The sequence below is a fragment of the Oncorhynchus tshawytscha genome, unplaced genomic scaffold (genome assembly GCF_018296145.1).
Source record: "Oncorhynchus tshawytscha isolate Ot180627B unplaced genomic scaffold, Otsh_v2.0 Un_scaffold_8217_pilon_pilon, whole genome shotgun sequence".
Classification (NCBI taxonomy): domain Eukaryota; kingdom Metazoa; phylum Chordata; class Actinopteri; order Salmoniformes; family Salmonidae; genus Oncorhynchus; species Oncorhynchus tshawytscha.
Window position 1 is genome coordinate 104260 of NW_024609570.1, and position 13202 is coordinate 117461.

At 47.1% G+C, this 13202-nt stretch overlaps 1 protein-coding gene and 2 long non-coding RNA genes across 3 annotated transcripts; 2 read left to right on the plus strand and 1 right to left on the minus strand.

Moving 5' to 3' along the window:
* Positions 1–95: 95 nt before the first annotated feature.
* LOC112216990 (hsp90 co-chaperone Cdc37) lies at positions 96–12825 on the plus strand. Its single transcript, XM_042315955.1, has 9 exons — positions 96–415; positions 1917–2210; positions 2951–3130; positions 4804–4857; positions 5198–5320; positions 6073–6165; positions 8941–9030; positions 11585–11656; positions 11760–12825. Exons 1-9 carry the CDS (start codon positions 302–304, stop codon positions 11913–11915), a joined length of 1176 nt encoding a protein of 391 aa, XP_042171889.1. The 5' UTR covers positions 96–301; the 3' UTR covers positions 11916–12825.
* LOC121845172 lies at positions 5333–6025 on the minus strand. The gene is made up of 3 exons (XR_006082411.1): positions 5989–6025; positions 5646–5723; positions 5333–5612 (listed from the first exon to the last, which is right to left on the minus strand). It is a non-coding gene; the product is annotated as an uncharacterized LOC121845172 (long non-coding RNA).
* On the plus strand, positions 10067–10602 carry LOC121845171. Its single transcript, XR_006082410.1, has 3 exons — positions 10067–10166; positions 10320–10397; positions 10577–10602. It is a non-coding gene; the product is annotated as an uncharacterized LOC121845171 (long non-coding RNA).
* Positions 12826–13202: the final 377 nt, after the last annotated feature.

The following is a 13202-nucleotide window of genomic DNA, read 5'->3' on the forward strand; positions in this document are numbered from 1 at the left end:
CACAGTGAATTATTAGCTCAGGACCCTCTGCTTCTCGAAGACTCCAAACCCATCTCTGTCGCACGATTTCTACGTCACACTACCGCGCAGACCGGAAGCAAACAGAGCTTTCTAGAAAATACTTCTGAGCTGAAGCAACGAGTGGAGTGCGGGCGGGTTCTCTGGGCAAGCTTAGCTCACACTTTCTCTCTTTTCAACAGGACCAAAGTTGACATTTTTCTCTTTACACGTCAGTCCATTTCGTGTGCCGTTGTTGCGTGGACTTTCCCACGGAAAGAGAAGGAGGAGAGAGAGCTAGAAGATGACGTCCAGGACTATTGATTACAGTGTGTGGGACCACATCGAAGTGTCGGATGACGAGGATGAGACTCACCCCAATATCGACACGCCGAGCCTCTTCCGATGGAGGCATCAGGTAGCTATGACAACAGGCGACATGTCTTCACTAAAATACTAATACAGAAATAGCTAGCGACAGTAGCTATGTCAGCAAACACTAGCTAGCTAAGTTCTTAGCCATATATAAATCAGTACTCGACCGGCTAATCTAGTTAGCTGGTCCACTAACGTGACTAACGTTAATCCAACTGGCTAAAGTGTTAGCTAGCTGGGTTTAGCTCTGGTCCAGGGAGTTAACTAGGCAAGGCTTTCAACATTTGGGCTTTACAGTAGTAGCCTAAGTTGCTCAATAAGAGTTTGTCCACAGATCTGTCTCTCTCTGTGTCTTCCTTTCCTTCCTGTCTCTCTCTGTGTCTTCCTTTCCTTCCTGTCTCTCTCTGTGTCTTCCTTTCCTTCCTGTCTCTCTCTGTGTCTTCCTTTCCTTCCTGTCTCTCTCTGTGTCTTCCTTTCCTTCCTGTCTCTCTCTGTGTCTTCCTTTCCTTCCTGTCTCTCTCTGTGTCTTCCTTTCCTTCCTGTCTCTCTCTGTGTCTTCCTTTCCTTCCTGTCTCTCTCTGTGTCTTCCTTTCCTTCCTGTCTCTCTCTGTGTCTTCCTTTCCTTCCTGTCTCTCTCTGTGTCTTCCTTTCCTTCCTGTCTCTCTCTGTGTCTTCCTTTCCTTCCTGTCTCTCTTGGTCAATGAGAGTTTCATCACACAGCCTGTGATTCACCTTAACCTTGGCTAGCTACATCAAACTAATCCAGCAGAATTGTGCTAGGTACAATATCTTGCCTTGGACATGATTATTTTCTTCTTCTTTGGGATTTGGTTGGCGGATTGCATCCAACGTTTATGTTGCATACACCGCCACCTACTGTACTGGAGTGTGAGGCCAGTCACAGCCTACCTACATTAAATGATCTTCATTAGTCCTGTTCGTCTAAGATGTTTGGTTAGCTAGCTAATAGGTAACATTTTAAAGAACAACAATGTTACTATCTCCCACCCCTTTCTCCTCCCTCCTACACCCCTCCACCCTTCCTCTCCTCCCTCCTACACCCCTCCACCCTTCCTCTCCTCCCTCCTACACCCCTCCACCCTTCCTCTCCTCCCTCCTACACCCCTCCACCCTTCCTCTCCTCCCTCCTACACCCCTCCACCCTTCCCTCCTCCCTCCTACACCCCTCCACCCTTCCTCTCCTCCCTCCTACACCCCTCCACCCTTCCTCTCCTCCCTCCTACACCCCCCTCCTCCCTCCTACACCCCTCCACCCTTCCTCTCCTCCCTCCTACACCCCTTCCACCCTTCCTCTCCTCCCTCCTACACCCCTCCACCCTTCCTCTCCTCCCTCCTACACCCCTCCTCTCCTCCCTCCTACACCCCTCCACCCTTCCTCTCCTCCACCCTTCATCCTTCCATGCCCCTCCCATCTTTCATCTCTCCTCCACCCTCTCTCCACTGCTCTAATCTTCCACTACGCCCCCCTCAACCCTTCCTCTCCTCCACCCTTCCTCTCATCACCCCTCTTCTCTCCCTCCTAGGCGCGTGTGGAGAAACAGGTGGCCTTCGAGGAGAAAGGAGAGGAGCTGGAGAGGAACATGGCAGAGTGTAAGAGACGTCTGGAAGAGGTGCAGTACAGAGTGAAGGAGTTAGAGCAGGAAGGAAAGAAGGAGGGAGAGGAGGAGAGGAAGACGGCGTTGAGCAAAGCCCAGGCCGAGGAGAAGAAATACAGAAAGGATCAACGCTTGTGGGAGAAGAAGATGGAGGAACATCGGAGAGAGGAGAAAAAGATGCCTTGGAACGTTGACACGCTCAGCAAAGAGGGATTCAGCAAGGTGAGATATTGAGGCTGTAGCATTTCGCTACACCTGCTAAACATGTGTCTGTGACAAGTCAATTAGATTTGATTTTAGATACACCACTCCCTCAACAAAGAGGGCCTCAGCCAGGTGAGATAGAGATACACCACTCCCTCAACAAAGAGGGCCTCAGCCAGGTGAGATAGAGATACACCACTCCCTCAACAAAGAGGGCTTCAGCCAGGTGAGATAGAGATACACCACTCCCTCAACAAAGAGGGCTTCAGCCAGGTGAGATAGACCACTCCCTCAACAAAGAGGGCTTCAGCCAGGTGAGATAGACCACTCCCTCAACAAAGAGGGCTTCAGCCAGGTGAGATACACCACTCCCTCAACAAAGAGGGCTTCAGCCAGGTGAGATAGAGATACACCACTCCCTCAACAAGGGCTTCAGCCAGGGCTCCCTCAACAAAGAGGGCTTCAGCCAGGTGAGATAGACCACTCCCTCAACAAAGAGGGCTTCAGCCAGGTGAGATACACCACTCCCTCAACAAAGAGGGCTTCAGCCAGGTGAGATAGAGATACACCACTCCCTCAACAAAGAGGGCTTCAGCCAGGAGGGCTTCAGCCAGGTGAGATAGGAAGACAATACAGTACTTTGTTGAAGGGTAAATCGTGAAGATATGGGCTATTACCACCAACTACTGATGTCACATGTTATTCCTCTAGTGTCAGCTGTCCTGTCCACTGAAAATATATCCCCTCCCCCCCCCCAGAGTATGTTGAACATCAAACCGGAAGTGACAGAAGAGACGGAGGAACAGAAGGAGGAGAAACACCAGACTTTTGTAGATAAACACAAGAAAGAGATCAAACACTTTGGTGAGTTTCAACGACACACAACTAAACCATTTAATATCTGTTATAACACCACACAACTAAACCATTTAATATCTGTTATAACACCACACAACTAAACCATTTAATATCTGTTATAACACCACACAACTAAACCATTTAATATCTGTTATAACACCACACAACTAAACCATTTAATACCTGTTATAACACCACACAACTAAACCATTTAATATCTGTTATAACACCACACAACTAAACCATTTAATATCTGTTATAACACCACACAACTAAACCATTTAATATCTGTTATAACACCACACAACTAAACCATTTAATATCTGTTATAACACCACACAACTAAACCATTTAATATCTGTTATAACACCACACAACTAAACCATTTAATATCTGTTATAACACCACACAACTAAACCATTTAATACTGTTATAACACCACACAACTTCATTTAATATCTGTTATCCTAAACCATTTAATGTCTGTTATAACACCACACAACTAAACCATTTAATATCTGTTATTCCTATCTCTCATCTAATCTGTTATAACAACTAAACATTTTCCTGTTATCTCTCTGTCTGTTATAACACCACACAACTAAACCATTGAATGTCTGTATTCTACCTCTGTCTGTTATCACAACTAAACTCTCTGTCTGTTATAACCACACAACTAAACCATTTAAATCTGTATTCTACTCTCTTCTCTCTGTCTGTTATAACAGTCACTCTCTCTCTGTCTGACCACCCTAAACCTAAATTTAATGTGTGTAACTCTCGGCTAACTTCCTGGTTATCTAATCTGTGTGTGTATCGACCTGGAGGTGGAGGAGGTGAGGGGGGTACCTGTCTGACGGGTGTGTATCGACCTGGAGGTGGAGGAGGTGAGGGGGGCTAACTTCCTGGTTATTGTGTGTATCGACCTGGAGGTGGAGGAGGTGAGGGGGGCTAACTTCCTGGTTATTGTGTGTATCGACCTGGAGGTGGAGGAGGTGAGGGGGGCTAACTTCCTGGTTATTGTGTGTATCGACCTGGAGGTGGAGGAGGTGGGGGGGCTAACTTCCTGGTTATTGTGTGTATCGACCTGGAGGTGGAGGAGGTGAGGGGGGCTAACTTCCTGGTTATTGTGTGTATCGACCTGGAGGTGGAGGAGGTGAGGGGGGCTAACTTCCTGGTTATTGTGTGTATCGACCTGGAGGTGGAGGAGGTGAGGGGGGCTAACTTCCTGGTTATTGTGTGTATCGACCTGGAGGTGGAGGAGGTGAGGGGGGCTAACTTCCTGGTTATTGTGTGTATCGACCTGGAGGTGGAGGAGGTGAGGGGGGGGCTAACTTCCTGGTTATTGTGTGTATCGACCTGGAGGTGGAGGAGGTGAGGGGGGCTAACTTCCTGGTTATTGTGTGTATCGACCTGGAGGAGGTGAGGGGGGCTAACTTCCTGGTTATTGTGTGTATCGACCTGGAGGTGGAGGAGGTGAGGGGGGCTAACTTCCTGGTTATTTGTGTATCGACCTGGAGGTGGAGGAGGTGAGGGGGGCTAACTTCCTGGTTATTGTGTGTATCGACCTGGAGGTGGAGGAGGTGAGGGGGGCTAACTTCCTGGTTATTGTGTGTATCGACCTGGAGGTGGAGGAGGTGAGGGGGGCTAACTTCCTGGTTATTGTGTGTATCGACCTGGAGGTGGAGGAGGTGAGGGGGGGGCTAACTTCCTGGTTATCATGTGTATCGACCTGGAGGTGGAGGAGGTGGAGGAGGGGGGGGCTAACTTCCTGGTTATCATGTGTATCGACCTGGAGGTGGAGGAGGTGAGGGGGGGGCTAACTTCCTGGTTATTGTGTGTATCGACCTGGAGGTGGAGGAGGTGAGGTGGGGGGGCTAACTTCCTGGTTATTGTGTGTATCGACCTGGAGGTGGAGGAGGTGAGGGGGGCTAACTTCCTGGTTATCATGTGTATCGACCTGGAGGTGGAGGAGGTGAGGGGGGCTAACTTCCTGGTTATCATGTGTATCGACCTGGAGGTGGAGGAGGTGAGGGGGGCTAACTTCCGGGTTATCATGTGTATCGACCTGTTGGTGAGGGGGGCGTGTTTCACAGATATTGTGTGTGTTTACATCTTTGTGTGTGTGTGTGTGTGTGTGTGTGTAGAAACATGGTTTGATGGATCAGGTAGCCCATCAGACCATAGTGATGCAGTTCATCTTAGAGTTGGCTAAGAGCCTGAAGATCGACCCTCGAGGATGTTTCAGAGAGTTCTTCCAAAAGATCAAGGTGTGTGTGTGTGTGTGTGTGTGTGTGTGTGTGTGTGTGTGTGTGTGTGTGTGTGTGTGTGTGTGTGTGTGTGTCGCCTTTTGTTCATTTAAAAGGCGGATATTCAATCAGAGACGCGTTATTGTACACAGACAGAAACGCTGCACATATCGGCTCAAGTGGAAATGACCTTTTTAAATGAAAAGCCTTGTTTTGTAGTCGATAACGACTCCTTTGATTGAATCCCGGCTTTATGAGTTGATGTTTTAACTTCACGCGTGTATCTACTGTGTACACTGACACCTCTGTCTCTCTATGTCTGTCACTCTACTGTGTACCCTGACACCTCTGTCTGTCAGACTCTACTGTGTACACTGACACCTCTGTTTCTCTCTGTCTGTCACTCTACTGTGTACAATGACACCTCTGTCTGTCAGACTCTACTGTACCCTCTGTCTGTCAGACTCTACTGTGTACACCCTGACACTCTGTCTGTCAGACTCTACTGTGTACCCTGACACCTCTCTGTCAGACTCTACTGTGTACCCTGACACCTCTGTCTCTCTCTGTCTGTCAGACTCTACTGTGTACCCTGACACCTCTGTCTCTCTCTGTCTGTCAGACTCTACTGTGTACCCTGACACCTCTGTCTCTCTCTGTCTGTCAGACTCTACTGTGTACCCTGACACCTCTGTCTCTCTCTGTCTGTCAGACTCTACTGTGTACACTGTATATATCGGTATGTCACACCTCTGTCTCCCTCTCTCTGTCAGACTGCAGACCAGCCCTATCAGGAGGCCTTTACTGATGAGCTGGAGTCCTTTAAAGAGAGAGTTCGAGGCAGGGCTAAGATCAGGATACAAAAGGTAATTTTGCCTCCATTTTGTTTTTCCTCTGTTGCTTCAGGTGTTTAAAGGTGTTTTAATGGAAGTGGGAGAAGTTCAAAGCGATATTGAATCCCAAAACATTCTGACGTTCACACTTTTCTGGGCCTGTATCAAAACTGTGGATGAACTGAATACTTGTCTAGTTGACCTTTATTTAACCAGGCAAGTCAGTTACCAGGACAACCAGCAGAGTTCTGTTAGTTGACAGGAAGATAGACTGGTAGGAGGTTTACTGACCAGGACCTTTAAAAGAGAGTTCAGGCAGTGGGAGTCAGGAACTGGGTTAATCTTTTAACTCCAGTTTTTTTTCCTCTGTTGCTAGGAACAGGGGTTTTAGGAAGGTGTTTTACTGGAAGGCAACTATTGAATCCTAGGAACAGTGGGTTAAGTTCTGGCACTCTTTCTGGTCTTCAAAACTGGCCTAGGAACAGTGGGTTAACTGGTCTAGTTGACCTAGGAACAGTGGGTTAACTGGCCTAGGAACAGTGGGTTAACTGGTCTAGGAACAGTGGGTTAACTGCCTGTTCAGGGTCAGAACGACAGATTTGTACCTTGTCAGCTCGGGGATTTGAACTTGAAACCTTCCGATTCCTAGTTCCGGTTCCTAGTCCAACGCTCTAACCACTAGGCTACCCTGCCGCCCCATACAGTTGAAGTGGGAAGTTTACATACACTTAGGTTGGAGTCATTAAAACTCATTTTTCAACCACTCCACAAATTTCTTGTGAACAAACTATAGTTTTGTCAAGTCTGTTAGGACCTCTACTTTGTGCACGACACAAGTCATTTTTCCAACAATTGTTTTCAGACAGATTATTTCACTAATAATTCACTGATTCACAATTCCAGTGGGTCAGAAGTTTACATACACTAAGTTGACTGTGCCTTTTAAACAGCTTGGAAAATTCCAGAAAATGATGTCATGACTTTAGAAGCTTCTGACATCATTTGAGTCAATTGGAGGTGTACCTGTGGATGCCTACCTTCAAACTCAGTCCCTCTTTGCTTGATATCATGTGGAAATCAGCCAAGACCTCAGAAAAAGAATTGGTTCATCCTTGGGAGCAATTTCCAAACGCCTGAAGGTACCATGTTCATCTGTACAAACAATAGTACACAAGTATAAACACCATGGGACCACTCAGCCGTCATACCGCTCAGGAAGGAGACGCGTTCTGTCTCCTAGAGATGGAAAAAAAAAAAGTGCAACTCAATCCCAGAACAACAGCAACGGACCTTGAAGATCCTGGAGGAAACCGGTACAAAAGTATCTATATCCACAGTAAAACGAGTCCAATATCGACATAACCTGAAAGGCTGCTCAGCAAGGAAGAAGCCACTGCTCCAAAACCGCCATTAAAAAAGCCAGACTATGGTTTGCAACTGCACATGGGGACAAAGATCGTACTTTTTGAAGAAATGTCCTCTGGTCTGATGAAAAAAAAAATAGTTAGGCCATAATGACCAACGTAATGTTTGGAGGAAAAAGGGGGAGGCTTGCAAGCTGAAGAACACCATCCCAACCGTGAAGCACGGGGGTGGCAGCATCATGTTGTGGGGGTGCTTTGCTGCAGGAGGGACTGGTGCACTTCACAAAATAGATGGCATCATGAGGATGGGAAATTATGTGGATATATTGAAGCAACATCTCAAGACATCAGTCAGGAAGTTAAAGCTTGGTCGCAAATGGGTCTTCCAAATGGACAATGACCCCAAGCATACTTCCAAAGTTGTGACAAAATGGCTTAAGGACAATAAAGTCAAGGTATTGGAGTAGCCATCACAAAGCTCTGACCTCATTCCTATAGAAAATGTGTGGGCAGAACTGAAAAAGCGTGTGCGAGCAAGGAGGCCTACAAACCTGACTCAGTTACACCAGCTCTGTCAGGAGGAATGGGCCAAAATTCACCCAACTTATTGTGGGAAGCTTGTGGAAGGCTACCCGAAACGTTTGACCCAAGTTAAACAATCTAAAAGCAATGCTACCAAATACTAATTGAGTGTATGTAAACTTATGACCCACTGGGAATGTGATGAAAGAAATAAAAACTGAAATAAATCATTCTCTCTACTATTATTCTGACATTTCACATTCTTAAATAAAAGTGGTGATCCTAACTGACCTCAGACCGGGAATTTGTACTGGGATTAAATGTCAGGAATTGTGAAAAACTTGAGTTTAAATGTATTATAGTATTTGTCTTTAAATTGTGTATGTAAACTTCTGACCCACTAGGATTAGTGGTTAGGGTTAGTGATGAAAGAAATACATGTAAAGTTATATTAATACATAGTAGAGGTTATATTAATTAGTGATTAAAAGAAATGGGTTAGTGATGAAAGAAATACATAGTAGAGAGTTATTATTCTATGTATTTGATTAAGGTGTATGTAAATTCTGACCCACTAGGATTAGTGGTTAGGGTTAGTGATGAAAGAAATGCATAGTAGAGAGTTATATTAATACATGTGATTTATGTATTTGATTAAGGTGTATGTAAACTTCTGACCCACTAGGAATGGGTTAGTGATGAAAGAAAGAAATAATTCTCTCTACTATTATTCTGACGTTTTAACATTCTTAAAATATGGTGATCCTAACTGATCTAAGACAGGACATTTTTACTAGGATTAAATGTCAGGAAATGTGATTTATGTATTTGATTAAGGTGTATGTAAACTTCAACTGTACATAGAGTTAAATAAGAGGCATTGGTGAGGTTCAAAATGAAAATGATTAACTAATTGTTAAAGGCTATGGAGGAGTATGAGGAGGAGGAGAGACAGAACAGACTGGGGCCAGGTGGACTGGACCCTGTGGAGGTCTACGATACTCTGCCAGAGGTAACACACACACAGAGACACGTGTACACACACACACACACACACATACACACACACACACACACACACATACACAGAGACACACAGAGAGAGACGCGCACACACACACAGACACACAGAGAGACAGAACAGACTGGGGCCAGGTGGACTGGACACACGACACTCTGCCAGAGGTAACACACACAGAGAGACAGAACAGACTGGGGCCAGGTGGACTGGACCCTGTGGAGGTCACGACACTCTGCCAGAGGTAACACACACACACACACACACAGAGAGACAGAACAGACTGGGGCCAGGTGGACTGGACCCTGTGGAGGTCTACGACACTCTGCCAGAGGTAACACACACAGACACACAGAGACACACATACAGAGAGACAGAACAGACTGGGGCCAGGTGGACTGGACCCACACTCTGCCAGAGGTAACACACACAGAGACACACACACAGACACACAGAGAGACAGAACAGACTGGGGCCAGGTGGACTGGACCCTGTGGAGGTCTACGATACACTGCCAGAGGTAACACACACAGAGAGACAGAACAGACTGGGGCCAGGTGGGACCCTGAAGACGACACTCTGCCAGTAACACACACAGAGAGACAGAACAGACTGGACCCTGTGGAGGTCTACGACACTCTGCCAGAGGTAACACACACAGACACACACACATACAGAGAGACAGAACAGACTGGGGCCAGGTGGACTGGACCCTGTGGAGGTCTACGACACTGCCAGAAGTAACACACACAGAGAGACAGAACAGACTGCCTGGAGAGGACACTCTGCCAGGTAACACACACACACACACACACAGAGACACACATACAGAGAGACAGAACAGACTGGGGCCAGGTGGACTGGACCCTGTGGAGGTCTACGATACTTTGCCAGAGGTAAACACACACACACAGACACACATACACAGAGACACACTTGAGAGAGACGCACACACACACACAGAGACACACACACAGACACACAGAGAGACAGAACAGACTGGGGCCAGGTGGAGGTGGACTGGACCCTGCCAGAGGTAACACACACACAGAGACACACACACAGAGAGACAGAACAGACTGGGGCCAGGTGGACTGGACCCTGTGGAGGTCTACGACACTCTGCCAGAGGTAACACACACACAGAGACACACGTACACACACACACACAGACACACATACACAGAAACACACAGAGAGAGACGCACACACACACAGAGACACACACACAGACACACAGAGAGACAGAACAGACTGGGGCCAGGTGGACAGACACTGCCAGAGGTAACACACACAGAGAGACAGAACAGACTGGGGCCAGGTGGACTGGACCCTGTGGAGGTCTACGACACTCTGCCAGAGGTAACACACACACACACACACACAGAGACAGAACAGACTGGGGCCAGGTGGACTGGACCCTGTGGAGGTCTACGACACTCTGCCAGAGGTACACACACAGACACACAGAGACACACACAGAGACAGAACAGACTGGGGCCAGGTGGACTGGACCCTGTGGAGGTCACACACTGCCAGAGGTAACACACACAGAGAGACACACACACACAGACAGACAGGTAACACACACAGACAGAACAGAGACCCTGTGGAGACACTCTGCCAGAGGTACACACACACAGAGACACACAGAGACACACATACAGAGAGACAGAACAGACAGAAGTAACACACACAGACAGAACAGACTGGGGCCAGGTGGACTGGACCCTGTGGAAGTCTACGACACTCTGCCAGAGGTAACACACACACACACACACACACACACACACACACACACACACAGAGACACACATACAGAGAGACAGAACAGACTGGGGCCAGGTGGACTGGACCCAGTCTACGATACTCTGCCAGAGGTAACACACACACACAGACACACATACACAGAGACACAGCACACACACACACAGAGACACACACACACACAGAGAGACAGAACAGACTGGGGCCACACTGGACACACGACACTCTGCCAGAGGTAACACACACACACACAGAGACACACACACAGAGAGACACACACTTTGCCAGAGACACACACACAGAGACACACACACAGAGAGACACACACACAGACACACACACAGAGACACACGTACACAGAGACACACGTACAGAGAGACACACGCACACAGAGAGACACAGACACACAGAACACACACACAGTCAGACACACACACACACACAGAGGTACACATACAGAGACACACACACACAGAGACACATGCACACACACAGAGACACACAGACACGCAGAGAGACAGCTCACACAGACACGCATACAGAGAGCAGACAGACACGCAGAGAGGCAGACAGACACGCAGAGAGGCAGACAGACACGCAGAGAGCCAGACAGACACGCAGACAGGCACGCAGAGAGGCCGACAGGCATGCAGAGAGACACACATCTCAACGTCTTAATCATAACAGTCAGTAACCTATGGCCACATATTCAGAGGAAGTGGTCGCCAACCCCAGCCTCCTTTTTTAACCTGTATCTTGTGATGTCACATCCTGTTTCACAGGAAATGAAGAAGTGTTTTGATGATAAAGACATCTCAATGCTGCAGGAAGCTATCAGCAAGATGGACCCCATGGTGAGTGTCTCCTGTCTCTCCAATGAACTCTCTCTCTCTCTCTCTCTCTCTCTCTCTCTCTCTCTCTCTCTAACTCTAACCTGTGTGTTGTGGGGTTCCGCAGGAGGCAAAGGGCCACATGAAGAGGTGTATTGACTCAGGACTCTGGGTTCCCAACGCCAATACCGACAACGAAGAGGACAAAGAAGAAGACGAGGAAGAGGACAAAGAAGATGAGGAAGAACCAGAGAAGGAGGGAGAGGCGGAGGAGGAGAAATGACTCTGTCATGAATTGAATCCTTCCTTTAGACTTTTGACCTTTTCAGACCTAGCTACACCATTTACTAGCGTTAGCTTGTCTTATTGAAAACATGCTGTGAAGATGCTAACTTCCCTAGCGTTAATTGGGCTAGTATCGCTAGCATTAGCCTGACCCATTGAAAACCTGCACCGGGCCAGTATTTACAGAGTCAGCTCTAGGATCAGATTCCCCTCTCCAATCCTGACGTTGACCATTTGTGGAAAATGCTAAACTTCCCCCTGCTCCAGTTTCTACCCATAATCCCTTTCTCCATGTCCCCATCTTTATATTAACCCACCACCTCACTTCTACCCATAGTCCCTTTCTCCATGTCCCCATCTTTATATTAACCCCCCCCTGCTCCAGTTTCTATCCATAGTCCCTTTCTCCATGTCCCCATCTTTATATTAACCCCCCTCACTTCTTACCCCTGTCGTCTCTTCTACCCATAATCCCATCTTTATATTAACCCCTCGCACCTCATTTCCGGTTTAATAGCACATGATCTGTTTGGTTTTGTTATTCATAATTTGTTTGTTTTATTTTATAGGCGTTGTTCCACCCTCCACTCCCTCCCCTTCTAGTCACCTAGAACTCAGAACCGGCTTTTGAAATGTTACCAAGAACTTAGAACCGCTACCCAACCAATCTCACCTCCATCCCCTCTGAACCAAACTATCTCTCTCTCTCAGGCCTCTCTCTGTCTCTCCGCATGGGTCAAACCGTGTCAAACCGGTTTAAACCAGATGAAACAGGTTAAAACCAGTGCAATTCTGATTGGAGCTCCTCGCTGCAGATGGGACAGAATGGGTGTGGTCTGTCAGTTGACTCCACCCCTTTCGTTATTACAGTTGTAATCTTGCTTAGTAAAGTTGGGCTGCAAAAACAATATTTTTCTCTTCGTCCTTTTGTACATTGTTCTTTTATTCTGTCTCTGTCTCTCTGTCTTTCGATGAACATGGTGGAAATATAACCCCTAAATGGTCTTTGTATTGTTTAATCAATGCCATTGGATACTGCCAGATACCTGCGATGTGGTGACATCACTCTCCCAGTCTATCAGCCAATCAGAAACCAAACTTTGATACAGGAGAAAAATGTCATAATCCGTTTCCTGTTTGATTAATGCAACGACTGGTAAGCAGGTCTGACCAAGAGATTTATGGATACACGTTGTCCTGACCAATAAAACATGTTGTACTGACCAATAAAACATGTTGTACTGACCAATAAAACATGTTGTACTGACCAATAAAACATGTTGTA

Coding starts and splice junctions, on each gene's coding strand:
- LOC112216990 (XM_042315955.1), top strand. CDS start 302: ATGACGTCCAGGACTATTGATTACAGTGTGTGGGACCACATCGAAGTG. Junction 5,321..6,072: donor AGTTCTTCCAAAAGATCAAG/GTGTGTGTGTGT, acceptor TCTCTCTGTCAG/ACTGCAGACCAGCCCTATCA. Junction 9,031..11,584: donor TCTACGATACTCTGCCAGAG/GTAACACACACA, acceptor CCTGTTTCACAG/GAAATGAAGAAGTGTTTTGA.